Source organism: Periplaneta americana, chromosome 17 (assembly GCF_040183065.1).
Source record: "Periplaneta americana isolate PAMFEO1 chromosome 17, P.americana_PAMFEO1_priV1, whole genome shotgun sequence".
Lineage (NCBI taxonomy): Eukaryota > Metazoa > Arthropoda > Insecta > Blattodea > Blattidae > Periplaneta > Periplaneta americana.
The window spans coordinates 118,681,542-118,703,743 of NC_091133.1; the positions used below are offsets into that span (position 1 = coordinate 118,681,542).

At 37.8% G+C, this 22,202-nt stretch overlaps 1 protein-coding gene across 4 annotated transcripts; it reads left to right on the forward strand.

The window, feature by feature from the left end:
* Positions 1 to 1,824: 1,824 nt before the first annotated feature.
* CtsB (Cathepsin B) lies at positions 1,825 to 19,760 on the forward strand. Of its 4 annotated transcripts, none has more exons than XM_069815860.1 (7): positions 1,825 to 1,846; positions 2,133 to 2,300; positions 8,523 to 8,732; positions 10,415 to 10,615; positions 13,525 to 13,666; positions 18,227 to 18,343; positions 19,369 to 19,760. In XM_069815860.1, the coding sequence occupies exons 2-7, from the start codon at positions 2,145 to 2,147 to the stop codon at positions 19,572 to 19,574; spliced, it is 1,032 nt and encodes a 343-aa protein (XP_069671961.1). In that variant the 5' UTR covers positions 1,825 to 1,846; positions 2,133 to 2,144; the 3' UTR covers positions 19,575 to 19,760. The 4 variants fall into 4 exon arrangements, with proteins under 4 accessions (XP_069671961.1, XP_069671957.1, XP_069671958.1 ...); XM_069815856.1 differs by lacking the exon at positions 1,825 to 1,846 and adding an exon at positions 1,883 to 2,039; XM_069815857.1 differs by lacking the exon at positions 1,825 to 1,846 and adding an exon at positions 1,886 to 2,043.
* Positions 19,761 to 22,202: the final 2,442 nt, after the last annotated feature.

A 22,202-nucleotide genomic window follows, 5' to 3' on the forward strand; every position in this document is an offset into this window, starting at 1 on the left:
GAGATATAATTATCTAACATATCGTATTTACCTGCGTAATGGACGCACCTCAGTTTTTCCCGTTAAAATAAAAAAAAATTCCCATTTTAATAATATCGAAAGTCGTAAGATTGGATGCACTGCTTATGTTTAAATTCAAGTTTTTAAACAACAATGCATGGAACCACTGCAATCGTGATTGGTTCTTTTTTTATACGCGCAAAATATAGGTGCTCTTCAATTAATAACACAGTATTCTTAGGATATATGCAGTAATCAGTTGTGTCGATAAAATTGTTTCGACAGTGGATAAGAACCGACCGAAATAATCAAGTTACACAGAGAGTTTTAAGCTGAAAGTTATCAAATTCGCGGAAGAACACTGTAACAGTCGCTGGTCGAGAATGTACCGTGTCGGAGTGTAATATGCGTACTAACATTCCAACTCATCTGGACCTGATTTGCAATATATTCTACAAATGTAAGCTTTTTGGTGGGTGGGGGAAAGATAACATTTCGGGAAGAGCTGGTTCATCATGTAAATATGTACCGGTATTAATTGAAGAAAATCACTAAAAACGACAAAACTTGGCTTCTAATACAAAACTGGACCGAGATATGACAAAGCTTGAAAAAAAAAATCAGAATATGCTTATGAACAGTGGAGTGATCCTACTATCAAAGACGTTTTATAGGCCTACTATGGTTCAGATCCTCCTCCTTGATGTAACTGTGTAAACTCGTTGTTTAATGTAATAAACAATTGAACACTTTGTATATAATATCTACATTGAATTTATACGTAGTCTGTACATTTTAATGTACCTATATCTCAGGGATTGGCCATCTATGGAATGATTTTTAATAGCATGCAACAAATTCTAACGTACCGGTCGGCCTACAGCCACAGCCTACAAAAAAGGACAGGGAACAGAACGACGCAAATTGGATGCGATTATAATATCCTGATAACATTAACATTTTCCTACTACTGCGAATTATCTATCGTTCATCAACTTCTTATTGGCATTGGTACATTTGAATAAAGGCTCATTATTGTCGAATAAATGTAATAACAAGAGTTTGCAAAGTAAGATCTCAGGTACACTAGGCTATACATGAAGAAAGTGTGACTTTTTAATTAAATATGTTTAGGGTAGGTATATATAATCTCCACCAGAGTAAATAAATAAGTCAGCGCGCAGATTTTTTGCGAGTGTGTTCCACTCGCCGTGAGCGTGTTACGAGAAACAGCAACGATTGTTTACTGCTATGATAGACGTAATAATTACCGTTATAACTACTGCTAATATGTGCAACCACATGGCAATTCCTCTACGTACAATAAAAGCTGCGAAATTAGCGCATAGGACGTTCAGGTGATTTTGGAAGTGAAAATGGTTGAATTTATATTACCTACTTTTTTGTGAAGATGAAGTTTAATATTATGTATACGTACTGCAATGAGCCATTGTAGTATTTTCGTAAAAGACGAGTATTTCCCACAGACCAAAAATTATCTCAATTTCCCGTGCCCTGGTTCTTCCGTAAAAACAATTTCGACCCATTCTCTCGACTTTTCGGGCCCTGTTACACCACTGGCGCAGATAATCAAAATAATGTAAAATTGTTATGTAATGTCTTTTCATTTTCCATAGTTAGATTTCTAATAAGTCAGTGATAAGTCAGTTTTTTAGTTCGAAATTGTGCTTCCAAAACTTAAAAGAAATTAAAAGGAGCGAAGAGGTTTTAAAATATATAAGGCGGGAAATTTCTCTCGAAATTGGGAAATTTTTAGGCGCTGGGAGGGTCAGAAACAGGTGTTTGTCCAATTTGTCATCACACATTAGCTGATTGGAACTTGAAAGTTTGTTTCACAAATCTTAAACATTTAATGTAATTGTGCGTCTTTGACATATCATACCATTAATGTAAATGGAAATGAACTTTCACATTCATTTATAATAAAGTATGACTAATTAGATAGTGCTTGTATGTATACAGTCATATCTGTTAAATAAGACGATAAGTGTCAAGTCGGTCGTCAGTTCCTCGTGATAGTGAGTCAGTGTTTCCTGTTATTAGCGACTGCACAAGATGCGCACATTTTAACAGTATTAGTTGAAACGTTGAATGCTTTATATTGGTTTCAGAACTTGACAGCAATGGCTTCGTACGAATATTTATTATTAACGGTAGTGCTTCTGCTCAGCTGTATGCAGTTTACAAGCTCTGTGCCACCCCCAGAACCGTCAGTTTTGGTGGATCCTTTGTCGGATGACTTCATTGATCACATCAATTCTCTTAATACAACATGGAAGGTAAGACCTACTGTGTTTTGTTGTTAAGGTTTAAGAATAAGACAATGTGTACAAGAGCCGACCATACAGATCAATAAGTATCGCACATTAATATTATTTTGTGACTATTGTCTATTCTTTAAGGTGTGCTTTTATTTGATATTAATGTAGGATTAGCGTAAAACTAACGTATGTGCAACGACGTCTCCTATCAAATTACCCGAATGTCTTAACAATTTCGAATCGGTAATTCTGTGTAATTTTTCTTCACTTCCTCATTATAGGAAGTACTAGATCTATGAAAAAAATGTCGGGATTGCGCTCTGGCGCTGGTTCCATTCCCGCCTGGGCTGATTACCTTGTTGGGTTTTTCTGAGGTTTTTCCCAACCGTAAGGCAAATGTCAGGTAATTTATGACGTATCCTCGGCCTCATCTCGCCAAATACCATCTCGCTATCACCAATCCCATCGACGCGTAGTTGATACAGTGTCGTTAAATAACCCTGTAAAAAGAAAAAGGTAGGCTATGCCTGTTTGTTTACCTTCTTCTTCTTGCATGGCACTACAGCTCATGATGGGCCTTCACCTCCAACTCTCTGCCGGCAGCTCCTTTCATGCCTGGTGGGAGGCTGCAGTTGGTCATTCATCATGGGCATGATGGCGAAGACGCACTGTACCATATACAGTATATTACTTACATACATACACAGTCAGGTGAAGAATACAATGCGTGCAGTTCTGCGTTGTGTAACTTTCTCCATTCTGTAACTTCATCCCTCTTAGCCCCACGTATTTTCCTAAACACCTTATTCTCAAACACCCTTAACCTCTGTTCCTCTCTCAAAGTGAGAGTCCAAGTTTTACAGTCATACAGAACAATCAGTAATATAACTATTTTATAAATTTTATAGGTGAATGTAGAGTATCCAACGCCCACTGAACGAATATTTCACTTTTATCACTGCCAATGTTGCGCTATAATCGTATATGCAAGGTAGGCTATAACAAAAACCTAAACTAACCAAACCTAACCTGTCAAAGAAGCAACAAGTTATACTAAATATGTGTAAAACTGACCTATGTCTCTATAGTGGGCGGGACATAAGTAACATTGACCATTTCCTTCTGAGTGTTATTTATATTTTTGTTACTGTTGCTCCAAAATATTTGAACTTTTCCACCTCTTCAAAGGCTAAATTTCCAATTTTTATGTTTCTATTTCGTACTATGTTCTTGTCACGAGACAATCATCCCTACTTTGTCTTTACGGAATTTATTTCCAAACCTATCTCTTTACTTAAAGCAGAATTTCCATATTTTCCCTGATAGTTTGTGGATTTTCTCCTAACATATTCACGTCATCTGCATGAACAAGCAGCTGAGTACTTGGATCAAATCAAACTGAACAGGATTGAATAGCTGGCAAGAAATTCTGACCTTAATCCAATAGAGCACATTTGGAACATAGCAGGAAGGCATGTGAAGAGTGTTATTCATATACCAAATAATCTGTAGGACTTTGAAGTGCTCTCCAAGCAGAGTGGGACATAAAGGACCACCAATCAGAACCTCATCAATGGGTTGAATCGTGGGAACTACCATTCACGGTCATGGTGGAAATAGGAAATACTTGTTATTAAAATGCGCTGTTTCCAGAAAAAATTCCAGTTTTACTAATTGTTAATCAGAACTTGTGTTAATATTTTAAAAGTCTCGTTTTCATTTTATGTGATTATGAAATTTGTTTTATACTTGAGTACTTCAATGATGTTGATTTCATATTTTCCCAGATGTTGTTGTTGTTTTCTAATGCCAGGACATTTGACAATAAAGTCATTTGACCTCTTGCACTCCAATATTTTTCAAAGATATTATCATGGTCAGCCACTGATGCACACATTTTGAGATGTTCTGAATCCATTTCTTGGTTTGAGTTGCACAATGGACAGTTAGAAGACTGATATATTTCATATTGGAGTGAAAATGGCAAGTTGTAGCCGATTTTAAGTGAACACCATATTTTAACGTTTTGGTGGCTACTTCATTCACACACAACTCCCAGAATGTCTGGAGGACCACACCTGCTGTTGGTCGACGGGTCCATTGGACCTAGCTGGGAGATCTTGTTGATCACGAGCTTTCCCTCCTTAAGCCACTGGAGGACGATTTTAGTGCCATAGCAGGTCAGCACTAGGAACAGAAAAGTAGAAAGAGGAGGAAGGAAAGGAAAATGATCCCCTAGGCCTCGAATGCTCTAATGCCGTCAGGGTCGAAGAAAGCAAGAGTTCAGTCAGAGGACTGGATAGGAAAGGGTAAAGAGGGAATTAGGTATTGGATAGAGGAAAATTATACCAAATTCAGTCATTAACTCATCAAGCTGACCAGTGCTAATTGATGAGTAGCCCCTCCCTTTAGTTCAGCTTGTAAAATTATGCCTACTAACAGCTGCACCACGGGAAGGTAGGGATGGGACATTGGGTATTTGTCCAGGTTGGTTCCTTAAAGCCTTCAATGGGAAGGATTAATGGCTCTCCCCCTGTATTCGACAAATACCGTTTTGCAGCCATTTTCCCAGATGTTAATAAAGTTTAATGGAATTAAAGTGGTTAGGTTTTTTGTCACTGTGCATACAGTAAATTAGAGTTGTTTACAGTGTAGAAATAGTTATTTTATAGCACTTTATGTACTACAGTTGATGATAGAGCTCTACTTAAACTATACAATTTATAAATGGAAATCGGATAACTTATTCTTTGGGGCTGTAGAGGATAGTTTTTGTATGCAATCCAAAAAGAAAAGTGTTTGGTAATTCCTACAGCATCAAGAGAGAAGTTTATTTCTTGATTCCAATTCTCGTTATAACAAATTTAATGTATAAAATATGATAACTTTGAAACTTCGCTGTGTTAACATATAGGCCTTTTAAAGAGGTAATGTATACCTTACTTACTTACTGGCTTTTAAGGAACCCGGAGGTTCATTGCCGCCCTCACATAAGCCCGCCATTGGCCCTATCCTGAGCAAGATTAATCCAGTCTCTATCACCATATCCCACCTCCCTCAAATCCATTTTAATATTATCTTCCCATCTACGTCTCGGCCTCCCCAAAGGTCTTTTCCCCTCTAGCCTCCCAACTAACACTCTATATGCATTTCTGGATTCGCCCATACGTGCTACATGTCCTGCCCATCTCAAACGTCTGGATTTGATTTTCCTAATTATGTCAGGTGAAGAATACAATTCGTGCAGTTCTGTGTTGTGTAACTTTCTCCATTCTCCTGTAACTTCGTCCCGCTTAGCCCCAAATATTTTCCTGAGAACCTTATTCCCAAAAACCCTCAATCTCTTTTCCTCTCTCAAAGTGAGAGTCCAAGTTTCACAGCCATACAGAACAACCGCTAATATAACTGTTTTATAAATTCTAACTTTCAGATTTTTTTGACAACAGACTAGATGACAATTGCTTCTCAACTGAATAATAAAACGCATTTCCCATATTTATTCTACATTTAATTTCCTCCCGAGTGTCATTTATATTTGTTACTGTTGCTCCAAGATATTTGAATTTTTCCACCTCTTCGAAGTATAAATCTCCAACTTTTATAGTTCCATTTCGTACAATATTCTGATCACGAGACATAATCATATACTTAGTCTTTTCGGGATTTACTTCCAACCCTATCTCTTTACTTGCTTCAAGTAGAATTTCTGCGTTTTCCCTAATTGTTTGTTGATTTTCTCCTAACATATTCACGTCATCCGCATAGACAAGAAGCTGATGTAATCCATTCAATTCCAAACCCTCTCTGTTATCCTGAACCTTCCTAATGGCATATTCTAGAGCAAAGTTAAAAAGTAAAGGTGATAGTGCATCTCCTTGCTTTAGCCCGCAGTTAATTGGAAAAGCATCAGATAGAAACTGGCCTATACGGACTCTGCTGTAAGTTTCACTAAGACACATTTTAATTAATCGAACTAGTTTCTTGGGAATACCAAATTCAATAAGAATATTATAAAAAATTTCTCTCTTATGTATACCTTAATATTTTTTTTTTGCCACAAAAACAGTTTCAGAATATCGTAAAAATACTGAAGTCCTATAATTTTTTTATACTACAGTAGTCTCTTTCATCTTGATTTTGTTCTCGTCAACATTGATAACCACATCTCTAATTACATCTGATACATCTTATATCTTGTTAGATTAGATTAGATTTCAGCAGTTCAAATATTGCTTTTTGTGGTTATCCCATTGACAGTCTCATTTTATTAGTCAGTCTTGTTAACATACCTAGCATGATGTTGATAACGTGCAGTCCACTGTAGCCTTCAACTAGGGCTTGTTCTAACAAATGAGGGGTACTTTGATCAATGTTCTTTATAGATGCTTGCTACCAGTAGACAGAATTGAGTTGTGGCCAATATGTATTTCAGAGCTGAGTCTTCTGCGATTGATTTTGGTGACTGTGTCCAATTTAAAACCTTACTGCTAACACAATACCCTAACTACCAGTAGTTTTTGCCCCATGGTCCACGAAGTAGTGTCGGCCTGGGTGGCGCAGTCGGTAGAGTACTGGCCTTCTTTGCCCGAGGTTGCAGGTTCGACCCCCACCCAGATTGATGGCATTTAAGTGTGCTTAAATGTGACAGGCTCATGTCAGTAGATTTACTGGCATGTAAAAGAACTCCTGTGGGACAAAATTCAGGCACACTGGCAACACTGATATAACATCGGCAGTTGCAAGCATCGTTAAATAAAACAATTTAATTCCAAAAGAATCTCTTGGACGATCACTTCTTGTTACCAACTATACAGATAATTGTTACTACGTTAAAAATAAAATAAGTTTATTTAAAAGCATTTAGCTATCAGTCTCAAAGATGATGTTGAGAATATTGGTACCCAACATTCACAGAAAAATAAAAGATCCGTTTTATCTGTTGGAATTCTCTCTTATTAATAATTTACTTCCTCAATGTACGATTTCATGTTGTAGTTATCATGCTTGAAATCTTAACTCATAATTCCAGCACCATTTGATTAACACTGTATTAGAAGATTTTGGGGGGGGGGGGCTTAGTTTCACGAAACTTGCCTTTGTATTGTTGTTGTTTGCTAATACTCTGGATTTTGTATTTCTTCCATTTTCCATCTAGCATCTCAATAGTACCACAGTCTAGTATATACAGTCACGAAACTCAATACGTAGTAAATATGCATCCATATATAGTTGCTGACCACTAGTATCGCTACTATCGCTTCATTATAGACAATGCTGAATAGTACTTGCACAGTCTGTTGTTCCTAAAGTCGACAGCAATTCGGAAGGCGGTAGTCTGCTAGCGTTTGCGTCGAGAGAGACAGATAGAGAGAGCAAGGCAGCGCACAACATTGCCACATCGTACTTCATGAGCACGTGCAATACAAATAGCGCAGGAGAGAATTTAAATTATCAAAAGACAATAATGACCTTAGCCGTTGATTACTGTAAGCATGACATCAAACAAACCCTCTTTCCTTCACTAACAATATTCTTTGCACGGTTCTCAATCCCACACCACATGCTTCTGCAGTCGTTTCTTGCATGTTGGCAACGTTGCTGCCAGCATCAAGATGGCCGGCAGTGTTCTGCTCGTTAACGTTTTTAAAATAATTATACACCTTAAACACTATTTTCCGCGCCTGCTTGTGTAATACTTGTCTTTTTACAGTCTCTTCTTCCATTTATTTACCTTACATACACACAGTAAATGTTAGTTTTACTTATTCAATGTATTGAAACATTCGCACGTGAACAAACAAACTCGGGAAGTGCTTGTTATAGACTGATTCTGATTGGTTCTACTGTACAAGCTTGTGACGTCACATACCAGAAATGCTAAGGCGCATATAGAAGCTAACCGCCTTACGAAATGCCGTCTAGTCTAGTACCCTCACGACTCAAGCTTCGTGAGTGTATATGCTAGACTGTAGTAATACGTTGCTGTATGTCCTCTGTTGGTGTTGAAGCATTTTGATAGACAGCGTCATTTGAAGAAGCTTATTGCAGTTAGGAAGTGTGTGTATACAATATTTCTCTTACTCTCTAGCCTCCTACATTCTGTACTGGATGGGAGAGAGAACTGTTTTCACCTCTGTTACCTAAAACCTACCAATTTGTGCTGTACCGAGAGTAATAGTGTGCATGAAAAGATATTCTATTTTTTTCAATATAATTTATTGAAGCCTCTCTGACTTGCAGGCACATCGCAATTTCGGAAACGACATTCCTCTGCGTGAGATCAAGAAACTTATGGGAGTGCGCAGATCTTTAGAAAATTTTCGCCTGCCAGAAAAATCTATGGAAGATATTGACATTGAGATTCCAGAAGAATTTGACCCTAGGGAACAGTGGCCAGAATGCCCTACTTTGAAAGAAATACGAGACCAAGGATCTTGCGGATCTTGCTGGGTAAGTGTTTTTATTTAGTATGTAACAGTTAATATTTCCTCTAGAATGAAACATCAGAATATTTCAGGTTGATTTCGGAAAAATAAATTTGGCATGATAAGATCAATCAATCTTCTTAATGTATCCAGCTGTTTGCTGACAACATAAAGTCCACTATAGTCCACTGTAGTCTATTCAGTTGTTGTTTTCACGAGAAATGAGGGGTATTTTGATCAGTGTTCATTATAGATGCCTGTTGCTAGTAGCCAGAGTTGGGGTGTAGTCAATATATACTGCAGGGTTGTGTCTTCTGCAACTGGTACTGATGATTTTAATTTACTTCTTTTGTGGTTTATGGATGGACAGTATAGAAGAATGTGTTCCAGATTTTCATCATGATTATTACACCACAGACAAGTAGGATTATCAGAAAGGTGAAATCGGTGTAGGTACAATTGAGTGACAATGTGACCTGTTCTGGCTGTTGTTAAAAATGTTTGAACATGTCTTGGCAAGTTTTTGTACATTTCCAGGTCATTTGGTTTCTTTTGTACAGACTGTAAAATTTTTTCTTTGTCAGAAGAGAGCCAATTGTTGATCCATAGGTTTGTAAAATGAGACATGATAAGATGCTACTCTGTGATTGTTCTCTGTAAGTCGAATAAACCCTGTAAGATACAAATATAGCTCCCTGAATAATTTCAAGGGAAAATTTGTTCCGGGGCCGAGCATCTAACCCTGCGTAAGATCGAATTGTAGAGATTCCATAAATAAAGGAAAAGTGAGTATTGTAACAACTTTGCCATTACATAGAAAGTCGTGTGATGTGGTGTTGGGATTTTCTTTGACTACTGTTGTTGTTGTTTCGTGAACTGTTCAGTCAGAACCTCACAAGTGATACCAACATGACACCACTTATGAGGCAACTAAGCCAGGAGAAAATGGGATGGATGGCCAGTTCCTTTCCCTCTCCATTGCATACATCACTGATTAGCTACATATTACACTAATCAGACTTCACATGTATACAAACAATTGTTCTTCCTCTGACTTACTTACTGGCTTTTAAGGAATCCGGAGGTTCGTTGCCGCCCTCATATAAGCCCGCCATTGGTCCCTATCCTGAGCAAGATTAATCCATTCTTTATCATCATATCCCACCTCCCTCAAATCCATTTTAATATTATCTTCCCATCTACGTCTCGGCCTCCCTAAAGGTCTTTTTCCCTCCGGCCTCCCAACTAACACTCTATATGCATTTCTGGATTCGTCCATACGTGCTACATGCTCTGCCCATCTCAAACGTCTGGATTTAATGTTCCTAATTATGTCAGGTGAAGAATACAATGCGTGCAGTTCTGTGTTGTGTAACTTTCTCCATTCTCCTGTAACTTCATCCCTCTTAGCCCCAAATATTTTCCTAAGCACCTTGATCTCAAACACCCTTAATCTCTGTTCTCTCAAAGTGAGAGTGCAAGTTTCACAACTATACAGAACAACCGGTAATATAACTGTTTTATAAATTCTAACTTTCAGATTTTTCGACAGCAGACTGGATGATAAAAGTTTCTCAATAGAATAATAACAGACATTTCCCATATTTATTCTATGTTTAATTTCCTCTTCCTCTGACTATGTAAACAATTTATTTTCACACCTTAATTGAGTTTCCATATACTTAAAGTGTGTGACACTGTTTTCAGGCATTTGGTGCTGTAGAAGCCATGTCAGATAGAGTGTGCATCCATTCGAAAGGAAAAACTCACTTTCACTTCTCAGCAGAAGATCTGTTGACATGCTGCTCTTCCTGTGGATTTGGCTGTAATGGAGGAGAGCCAGGAGCTGCTTGGGATTATTGGGTATCAACAGGCATTGTTAGTGGAGGGTCGTACAATTCTCATCAAGTGAGTAATGTCCCACATATTTTATATACATCATGTTAGGTTCGCCTCTTGAATGAAAAATATGTCAATTTTACGATCTCCAGTAACTTTAAGAAGTTCTTTTCTTTTGGACTGAGAATCTTGATGTCACTGCTTGAGATCAGAAGTAGTAGTCCCCACTCTGATATCCAAATGAGGGACTATTTTACCTCCGGAATATTTTACTTCTCCTTTACTGCTTAATGGAGAGCGATGTAACAAAAAATAAACTATTTTAATGTAGGCATATTTTTATATTATGGCGGTTATATCACCTATAAGAATTAAAGGGGTATAAGTCTTCTCAATTCTGGATATAAGATCTATACAGCCATAATCAAAAATAAACTATCACATCTTTACGAAGACAAAATCACTGAAGAACAGAATGGATTCCGAAAAGGAAGATCATGTTGTGACAGCTATTTCACCATGAAGATTTTAATTGAAAAGCACAGAGAATTTAATATTCCAACCCACTTAGCTTTTATTGATTTCATAAAAGCTTTTGATAGAGTTGATAGAAATAAACTTTTCGAGATTTTACGCTATGATAATGTGCCAAACCAAATCATTCTCTCCATTTACAATTTATATCAACAAAATGAAATTGCCATAAGTACTGAACACGGAACTACTAGCTGGACTTCCATCAACCAAGGTGTTAGACAAGGGTGCGGGCTTTCCCCTCTGTTGTTTATTATATATATGAACCATATTTTATACATTTGGAGGCAAAGTCATCATGCTGGAATTCAAATTAATCGAAACACAGTTCTTGATACACTAATGTTTGCCGATGATCAGGTTATTATCGCTAAAACAGAGGATGCTTTACAAAGAGCCATTTATAATTTGAAAATAATCGCCTCTGATTTCAATATGGAAATCTCAGAAGAGAAAACAAAAGTCATGGCATTTTCGGGAGAGAACCCAATTCCAAGTAAGATCATGATAAATAATACTTTAATTGAACGTGTTAATTCATTTAACTATTTAGGTTATAACCTCTCTTACATCACTGATGAGGATATGTCAAACAAAATATCAAAATTTATAAAAATCATTGGCGTCATTAACGCCATCTTCAAATCCTCCCATGTTCAGAAACATACAAGGCTAAAGATATATAAAACACTAGCTCGACTGGTCCTCACTTACGGTAGCGAGGCATGGACAATCAGAAAAGCTGATGAGCAAAGGCTGACGACAGCGGAAATGAGGTTCATGAGACGGACAGCGGGATGCTCTTTGCTGGAACACCGTAAAAATGTGGACATATTGCAGGAACTCAAAATGGATCCTATAGTTAATTTTGTTCAACAATATCGACTTCAGTGGAAAAAACATGTTGAAAGGATGGATCGCACTAGATGGCCTAAACAGATTCTTACTTATGTACCAAGAGGAAAGAGGAAATTGGGAAGACCACGAAAGCGCTGGCATGAGACCGTAACAGATCCTGTAGGGTCTAATACGTGAGGGATATGATGATGATGATATCACCTATAAGCAACCTCCAAACTGTTCAGAGGATCACACCTACCGTTGGTTAGCAGATCCATATGACCGAGCTGAGAAAATTGTCAGACAATACCACCAACCATATCCCCTCGTCACCACTTAAGAGGCACTTATGCATGCCATGGTAGATAAGCATGTTTAAGTGGTTTTTCTTCCATGTCGGATGTCAGGGATTACTTGTCTGGAAGCAGCTGTGGTTCTTGTTTGCATATGATAAAGTAACGTCTCTTTTGCATACACAGCGGCATTTAAATGACACAAAAATAAAAATCAAGAGGCGTGAGCTCAAGACCATGCAGGGATCATTATTTGGTAGGTCCATGTTGACCAAGCCATCGTTCAGGGAACTGTTCTCTATGGTGCGTGATTCATGGGACACCCTATATTATTGTAGTGTAGTGTAATATTTGTCTTTATATGTGTAGACTACAGATCTTGAAATGTTGTTGTTGTTGTTTTCTAATGCCAGGCGTTTGACAATAAAGTCATTTGACCTCTTGCACTCCAATACTTTTCAAAGATATTATCATGGCCAGCCACTGAAGCACAGATTTTGAGGTGTTCCGAATCCATTTCTTGGTTTGAGTTGCACAATGGACAGTGAAAAATGGCAACTTGTAGCCGATTTAAGTGAACACCATATTTTAACGTTTTGGTGGCTACTTCATTCACACACAACCCCCATAATGTCTGGAGGACCACACCTGCTGTTAGTCGACGGGTCCATTGGACCTAGCTGGGAGATCTTGTTGATCACCAGCTTTCCCTCCTTAAGCCACTGGAGGACGATTTTAGTGCCATAGCAGGTCAGCACTAGGAACAGAAAAGTAGAAAGAGGAGGAAGGAAAGGGAAATGAACCCCTAGGCCTCGAATGCTCTAATGCCGTCAGGGTCAAAGAAAGTAAGAGTTCAGTCAGAGGACTGGATAGGAAAGGGTAAAGAGGGAATTAGGTATTGAATAGAGGAAAATTATACCAAATTCAGTCATTAACTCATCAAGCTGACCAGTGCTAATTGATGAGTAGCCCCTCTCTTTAGTTCAGCTTGTAAAATTATGCTTACTAACAGCTGCACCATGGGAAGGTAGGGATGGGACATTGGGTATTTGTCCAGGTTGGTTCCTTAAAGCCTTCAATGGGAAGGATTAATGGCTCTCCCCCCTGTATCCGACAGATACCCTTTTGCAGCTAGATCTTGAAATGTGATATGTTAAATCTGTCAGACATCTTTAATGTAAAAACACACATACTCAACCTTAGATGTAATGAATTGTTACATTCGTTCTTAGCCTACATATTTCGAAATCTGTTGTCTTAAATATTATGATTACACAAGTTTTGACTGAAGTTCCCCATACTTGTGCCCAGGGATGTCAGCCATACGCTATTGAACCATGTGAACATCATGTGAATGGTACCCGAAAGCCCTGTGGAGAAGGGGACACTCCACGATGTGTGAAACGCTGTGAGGAGGGTTATGATGTGCCATATGGCAAAGACCGTCATTTTGGTAAGTTTAAATAATGTTGTGCTGTGTGCATTCATTATTACAGCATTCTGTGGATAGTGGTGGATTTTCTTAACTTAAGTAAAGAACATTTTGTGTAATCAGGTAAGCAACACAATTGTAGTTGTATTGTGATACACAATCGAACTCCACTTTTACAGTTAACATTTTCCTATCATTTACAAGCTTTTTTGTTGGTCCCTTCAATGTTCCTATTATTATAATACAGAGTCTGGCAAAATAATCTCCCCAGTTTGAATTGGCTGCTGCACGAGTACCTGTACGTACTCTCCCTCGTAGAACTCTTGACTCAACCCATTGCAGAAGATGCGACGAGCAAGAAACGCTTCCTCACGTCTTGGGTTTCTGCCATCATGTAAAATTGCTCCGAATCAACAGACATAATACGAGGGGGATCCAGGAAATAACGACCGTTTTGTTGTAATAATTAAAAAAATATATATTTATTTGAAAAAACAAAGTCTGTTACATAACTGAAGCTTCCTTTACTTCTCTACATAATCACCACCTACATTTAAACATTTGTCGTATCTGTTCACTAGCTTTAGAATTTCCATGTTATACTCCTCTGCCGCCAGTTCATTAAGCCAGGTGTTCACTGTCTTCTTCAACTCTTCATCACTTCCAAAACGCGTACCACCCAGAAAGTCTTTCAGCTTAGTGAAAGGTGAAAATCGCTAGGAGAAAGGTCTGGACTGTAGGGCGGATGATCAAAGATTTCCCATCCGAATTGATCCAGCAATTCTCGAGTTGAAGCAGCAGTGTGCGGGCAGGCATTGTCGTGAAGAAGCACAACTCCTCTCGAAAGCATTCCTCACCTCTTGTTTTGGATGGCTCGCCGTAGTTTTCGTAAAGTCCCACAATAACGATTTGCATTGATCGTAGTGCCTTTTGGCATGAAATCCAGCAAAAGAACACCTTTGCGATCCCAAAAGACAGTAGCCATGACTTTTTGTGTTGAGAGAGTCTGTTTGAATTTTCTCGGTTTCTTGGGTGATGAGGGATGATGCCACTGGCGTGATTGACGCTTGGTCTCTGGGGTGTTGTGAGACACCCAGGTCTCATCACCAGTCACAATTTGATCAAGAAAGGCGTCTCCATCTGTGTGATATCGCATCAAGAATGTCAATGCTGAGGCCATTCTCTGAGTTTTGTGTTGGTCACTCAGTTGCCGTGGAACCCATCGTGCACAGATTTTGTGGTAGCCAAGATGTTGCGACACAATTTCACCAAGCAAAGAACGAGAAATGTCAGGAAAGGCAATATGCAATTCGTCGAGTGATGTGCGCCTGCCTTGCAAGATTCTGTCGTTCACTTTAGTCTTCAGGTCTTCAGTGACGAGTGATGGGCATCCGGGTCGAGTTTCATCGTGGACATTTGTTCGCCCATTGTTGAACATTTCGCACCATTTTCTCACATTTCTTTCATTCATTACAGTATCACCATACCCTTCATTCAATTGCCGGTAAATTTCTACAGGTTTCAAATGTCGGGCATTCAAAAATCGAATCACACTCCTCACCTCAGAGTCGGCGGGATTATCGATCACGTCGTTCATTTTGAAGTAACACAAAATGCACAATGGCGACTTGTTGCAACCAGTACTCACAACATTATGAGAACACATGTTAAGGAAGCCAGTTGACCTTCAAACAAGGAAGGGGAGTCAGCTGCGCGGCGGGTATGCGCGAACGGTCGTTATTTCCTGGATCCCCCTCATACGATTTGTTCTCTCATCGCATCTTCAATCCGTCAGAATGCTTCCTATGAGGTTTATGAGGAGGTTGATTGCGTCTCTTCTGATGGCTCTACTAAATGTGCTGATATCATCATAATTGATCGGCAGAAGGATAAGGGTGTCATTCTTGATCCCACAATCCGCTTTGAGATGCATGAGCAACGGCCACAAGAGGTGTGTTGTGAAAAACAAGTCATATATGAGCCTTGTTGTCAGCATCTTGGAGCACAATACCACATCACACACTGGACAGTTTTTGGGCTCATGTTCGGTGCCCGTGGCACGATCCCACAAGAAACTTTAAATCAGCTTAAACAATTTAAAATTTCTGACACAACGATTGATACCATAGGATCTCGTGTGTTAAAATCATCCTTAGCTATAATTAGTAATCATTTGTACCCAACAAACCTTTATTGTAAATGATTTCCTTTGTTTTCGTATCATTTATTTTAATGTTTTCTTTTTCCTTTCAAATTGTCACACAATTGGTTTTAATGATTATTCTTTATGAATTGATTAGTAGGCCGATCTATTCGAACCCTTATTTAGAGCGGCTTTTTTGTCTAAAAAAATTCAAATTTATTGGTATGTATCTTTAAGCAGCACAAGTCATACTATTTCAGTTATCATCATGGCATAGACAGATGAACATCGTGCATTTATTGTTGAAGCATATTAAAAAAAAAAGATCACTCTGTGACTGCAACACAGCGGCAATTTCGTACCCAATTATAGTGAGGATAACGTAAGAGCAGTTCCTAAAAGGCTAATTTGGCCGTCTCTTCATTGTTGCCAACTAATATCGGATATCACCAAAGACAGTAAAATCATAATGCCATATATCATGTCATTTAAATATGTGCTCCTGCATACATGGCTTGTATGTCTAAAATGCAGGTAGTAGGCCATTGATGATACAAAGAAGGAGAGTTCGGCCGGCACCGTGAATCGAGTCCCAGTATAGCTCAGATGGAAAGAGCACTCAGCACGCAGAACTGAGAGGTCCCAGGTTCGATTCCCGGTGCTGTAACGAATTTTTCTCAAATTAATGGATAAAATTATTATTTTGTTTACTTTTTGCATGGCTCTTGATGTTTACTGATTTTAAAATATTCTCTGCAAAAAGGGCACTTAACATGGTCTTTCATTTTACAAGTTTTCAACATTTCTTTCTTATTTGAGTTACAAAATACTTTTATACAAAACACGGGAATTTTACTTGAAGCAAGTAAAGAGATAGGTTTGGAGGTAAATCTTCAAAAGACAAAGTATATGATTATGTCTCGTGACCAGAACATTGTACAAAATGGAAATATAAAAATTGGAAATTTATTCCTTGAAGAATTGGAAAAATTCAAATATCTTGGAGCAACAGTAACAAAAATATAAATGACTGTCGGGAGGAAATTAAATGCAGAATAAATATGAGAAATGCGTGTTATTATTCGGTTGAGAAGCTTTTCTCATCCAGTCTGCTCTCAAAAAGCTGAAAGTTAGAATTTATAAAACAGTTATATTACAGATACCAGTTGTTCTGTATGGTTGTGAAACTTGGACTCTCACTTTGAGAATAAGGTGCTTAGGAAAATATTTAGGGCTAAGAGGGATGAAGTTAGAGGAGAACTGCACACATTGTATTCTTCACCTGACATAAATAGAAACATTAAATCCACACATTTAAGATGGGCAGGACATGCAGCACATACAGGTGATTCCAGAAATGCATATAGAGTGTTAATTGGGAGGCCAGAGGGAAAAGGAGCTTGGGGAGGGCGAGATGTAGATGGGAGGATAATATTCAAATAGATTTGAGGGAGGTGGGATATGATGGTAGGGACTGGATTAATCTTGCTCAGGATAGGGACTGATGGTGGGCTTATGCGAGGGCGGCAATGAAGCTTCGAGTTCTCTAAAAACCATAATTAAGTAATACTTTTAGAGGTAGTTACTAAAGACAGTATAATCAGTATGACACAAGACTCTTTATTAACAAAGATGATTCAGTACATGACCTGAATTCAATATGAAAATTTTCCCAAACAAAACAAAAATTATGGCGTTCCAAGATAAACAGCCAGTTAGGAGTAAAATTTGCATTGGAACCCATACGTTAGAACAGGTAAACTCATTTAAATATTTAGGTTATAATTTGACATATTTACCTGTTACCGATATATCTGAAAATATTCAACATTTTAATGGAGCCTTAAGAACCATCAACCAGGTTTTCACAACCACGAAAACCCAAAAACATACCAGGTTAAAAGCATATGAAGTTCTAGCAAGACCTGTCCTCATGTATGGTAGTGAGGCCTGGACTGTCCGAAACTCAGATGTTCAACGCCTAAGAACTGCGGAAATGAGATTTCTAAGGAGGACTGCCAACTACAGCTTGCTTGACCACAAAAGGAATGAACTAATTACAAAAGAATTGAAAATTACACCTATTTATGAACATCTCAACCACTATAGACAAAAATGGCTTAACCATGTCAATAGGATGGACCGTTTCAGACTCCCAAGACAAATTCTTCGCTATATACCACATGGAAGACGATCTTTGGGACGACCCCTGAAAAGATGGATGGAGACCGTAACAGGCCACTAGGCCTAATACCTGCAAGGACGATAATGATGATTCAGTAAAAGTATTACAGTTTGAATATTCAGCATCAATTTTCTCAAAACTTGCATCTTAGAGAAGCGCCCTTTTTGCACGCGACCCCCTCAATGTATAATGAGAAAGTATGTGTGATCTCCGTGTCTTCTCCTGGGCACTCACTTGGATGTTTCTTTTCCAGGTAAAACTGCTTACTCAGTGCCTGGTAGTGTGAAGGCAATTCAGAAAGAATTAATGCTAAATGGCCCTGCTGAAGCAGCCTTAACAGTATATGAAGATTTTCTACATTACCGCACAGGTATGGAACTTATAGATATTTTATGTACAGTAAGGCCCGGTTGCAGAAACGCAAATCAAATCAGTCCCTGATCGCCAATTAGTTGATGTCTGATTTATTTGATTGTTCATTGCGTTGCACAAACGTGAATCTCCAATCAACTTGTCTCAATTTACTAATTGCTGATTTGAGAAAGAAATACATTTGACAACAGCGCTATTTAGCAACCATAGCCAATTTGATGCTCTTTAAAAGTCACGAAACGAATGCATCAAGTAGGCGGTGACTAGGAAAATAAGTGAATGTTCAAGTGAATGTTTTGCTGTTTTGTTGCTTTTTGTGGAAAGGAAACAGGCGGATTCTATTTGTATATAGACTACAATATAGTGAAACAAAAATGAAGCAAACAAAAAAAAAAAAAAACGAAAACTACTCGGCAAATAGTTGATTTGTGGACCCCCAACAAGATAACCCAAGACCGCCTGAAAAATTCCAACAGCATAAAATCTCAGCATTATTAGAACTTGGTTCATAGGAGAAAGTGGAAGGTTTCGATTTGTCTGTCTGCATATATTTGTTTCAATTTTTGAAACACGAATCCTTACTTAACCTAAATCTTTGCTCAAATTTTCTATCATTATACATAAAAACAATTCATGTCTATCACAGAAACGCCTTCTTCTTAATAATATTTTTTTCATTCTAAAATTTCTTCATCAGAAGAATCCATTATGTGGAAAACAATATTGTTACGCTGTAACTATTTACTATATACATTACAGTAACTGCATTATAAACAGAACAACATAAATAGCCTACTTGATCGATGATCAGTGACTTAACCAGCAAAAATCTGTTGATCAAATCTGATGGAAGACTGGTCTCCGATCAAACACTGATTGTTCTTTCTGCAACAGAAATAGAACTGATGGCCAATCAAACCCTCCTTGATTGCCAATCATATTTTGATCGGAGTTTCTGCAACCGGGCCTAAATGTGAGTGTGGTATTTAAGACTTAAAATAATTCTTTACCTGATGTTTGAAGGTGTCTACCAGCACGTGTCAGGTGGCGCGCTTGGTGGGCATGCAGTGAGACTGCTAGGATGGGGTGTAGAAGATGGTACACCTTACTGGCTTCTTGCAAACTCTTGGAATTACGACTGGGGTGATAATGGATATTTCCGTATCCTTCGAGGACAGGATGAATGTGGAATTGAAAGTGACATTAATGGTGGCTTACCAAAAGTCTAGACTGTGATAACTGATCTAGTTCTGTTGCTACATAATACTAATATCACATTTGAAAGATTTTTCAGTTGGAATAAGTAAACTGAATGCATTTCTATAGTCTACATGTATGTTACTTATTATCTATAAATAAGTTCACTTTTTTGTATCAAAATACAGTTGAATAAATTTCATTCCTTGTGACAGTGATACGGACGAAGTTAGAAGGAATTAGAAGAGCAAAATTGACCAACATTTCCCATATTCTTTAAGTTTAAACTATAATTGAAGAGTCCACTGCAAGAATGATGGATGTCATTTGGAATACATTTTGCAGGAGAAGCAAATGAAAGTTTGAAATGCTTAGCACTCAAAGCTTAACTGTGATTTTCCGATCATTACTGGACAATGACTATCAGTGTTAATGCCATATAACTCTGTATGTACATTCTACATGTCTTAAGCTATGCATTGACAGTCTTGGTTCATTTTCGACAAGAAAGTGACATCCATCATTCTTGCAGTGGACTCTTCAATTATGAAATATATGGGGTTTCGCAAAACTAAACCGAAAAACATAGTAATCACATTTTAAATGTCCTTTAGGATATTGCGAAAAACGTGTGCAAACCTCACTATGATTTAGGCACTTGTGAAGAAAATTAAATCTCCTTAATAACGTTGGTATTGAACTTTCAGATACTGTACTGGATACATAACCCCACAACTCACAATGACTGACTTTGTCTTAACACTTTAAGAATAAAGATGTCATCTACAGTATTATATGGATTACAGATTTACACGGAACGTCTTAATTGATAGTGGATGGCAGTGGCGAAGCTCGTATGAGACTTTTGAGGTTTAGCCTACCCAAAAAATGTGAGTTATATCTAGTAACAGTAGGTATATAAGTTCGTAATAACAATGTATCGTAACACTTGGTTGCACTCTGATCCTTCCATATATCAAGTTCACTCTAGTGTTCATAGTTCAGTGCGAGGCTTGTGGCAGAAGCCTCTAAAGGCATGGGTGTGAGCTTGACTCGCAGCCTTGAGGGGGAACCGGGGAGGGGGATATTGATTTGCTACATCTCCGTACAAAACGAGGCTAGACTTCCATCATTCTCTATTGGCATTCTCTGAATCCGCTGCATTGTTGAGCATTAGTTTAATCAAAAGTGCATGTGTATTACATATTAATTTAGTGTAAAATGGCACATACTGAGAAAACATTGAGGTCATTATTTCTAGCATTAAAAGAGAAACTGTTTTCAAGTTGGACATATGAAACAAAGTGTGCTTACAAAGATAGAAGGTTGATACTACAGTTATTAAAATATCAGATGGAGGAAAACAAAATAGAAATTTTCAATTGTCAGGAAAACAAAATAGAAATTTTGAATTGTCATGGTATAAGAAATATCCTTGGGTAACAGAGTACTCTGAGACAAATAAGTTATATTGTTTTACCTGTATTCTGTTTGGGGATGAAAATGAGTGGTGATCATCTTGTGGGGTCTGCGTTACAAAAACTTTTTATAGACAAGCTGAGAAACATATAAAAAGATATAAGGTAAGCAGATTTTTTCAGTCTGCCCAGTATTTACACCTTGGCTTCATCACTGGTAGAATTGGAGTTAGTTTATGGGTAAATAAAATAATTTATACGAATAGAAGTTTTGAAAATTTCATACTTTTGTCCTTATTTTCAAGTTGTTTTTGTTGTAAGAAATGAGCAGTCATAGCTATAAGATACAATTCTTTTTTTTTTTTTTTCTTTTTTTAAAATTTCGACCGGCCAGAGGCCGTTTTCCAAAGTTATCTATTTTTGTTTTCTGTTTGTTTACCTTTTGTTTTTACTTATACTAATACAATCACAACACCCATGCCCGAGGCAGGACTCGAACCCACAACCCTTCGGACCAAGCGATAGGGACATGCCATGCCGTGCCCCTACCGCTTGAGCCATCCGGGCCGGCGCTTTTTTAATAAAAAATACACCAATAGCAGTGAGTCCAAGTAACATCGGGAGCAACATCTCTGACTTTAGCTATAACTCCACTTTGCCTACTGGTGAACACACAAGCACCGTCTTATCAAAACCCCACACATCTTTTCCAATCAGTTTCATGCTCTTGCATATATTCATTGAGAACTTTGAAAATATGTTTTCCAGTTGAATGAGTTGGCAAAGGCTTGTAAAATAACATATGAATGTCATTATTATTAAATTCGTATCTAACAACAAATCAATTTTGCTTCATTTGAAATATCTGTTGTCTCGTCTGTCTGAAGTAAATAAAACGAACTTTCTGTTATTCTACTAATAAGTTGAGATTCTTTATTATTAGCCATATTATTAATTGGGCAAGTAACTGTATCGTCTGAGAGTGGTATTAAATCAATGTCCTTTGATAATCTTTCACAAAATATTGTTTTAACTATATCTTTCGCAGCTATATCAGCCTATAGAGTGGGCTTTCGCGCTCTTTGTGATGTGAAGACTAACAATATATGAAGTTTTTAAGGCTTTTTTAGTTGTCGAATCTACATCAGAAATAACTTTGATTTGTTTGTTGAGTTTTTCTGCACATCAATGAAAAAATTCGACAGGTTTACTTTTCATATGTGCATGTTTCGTTTCTTAAGT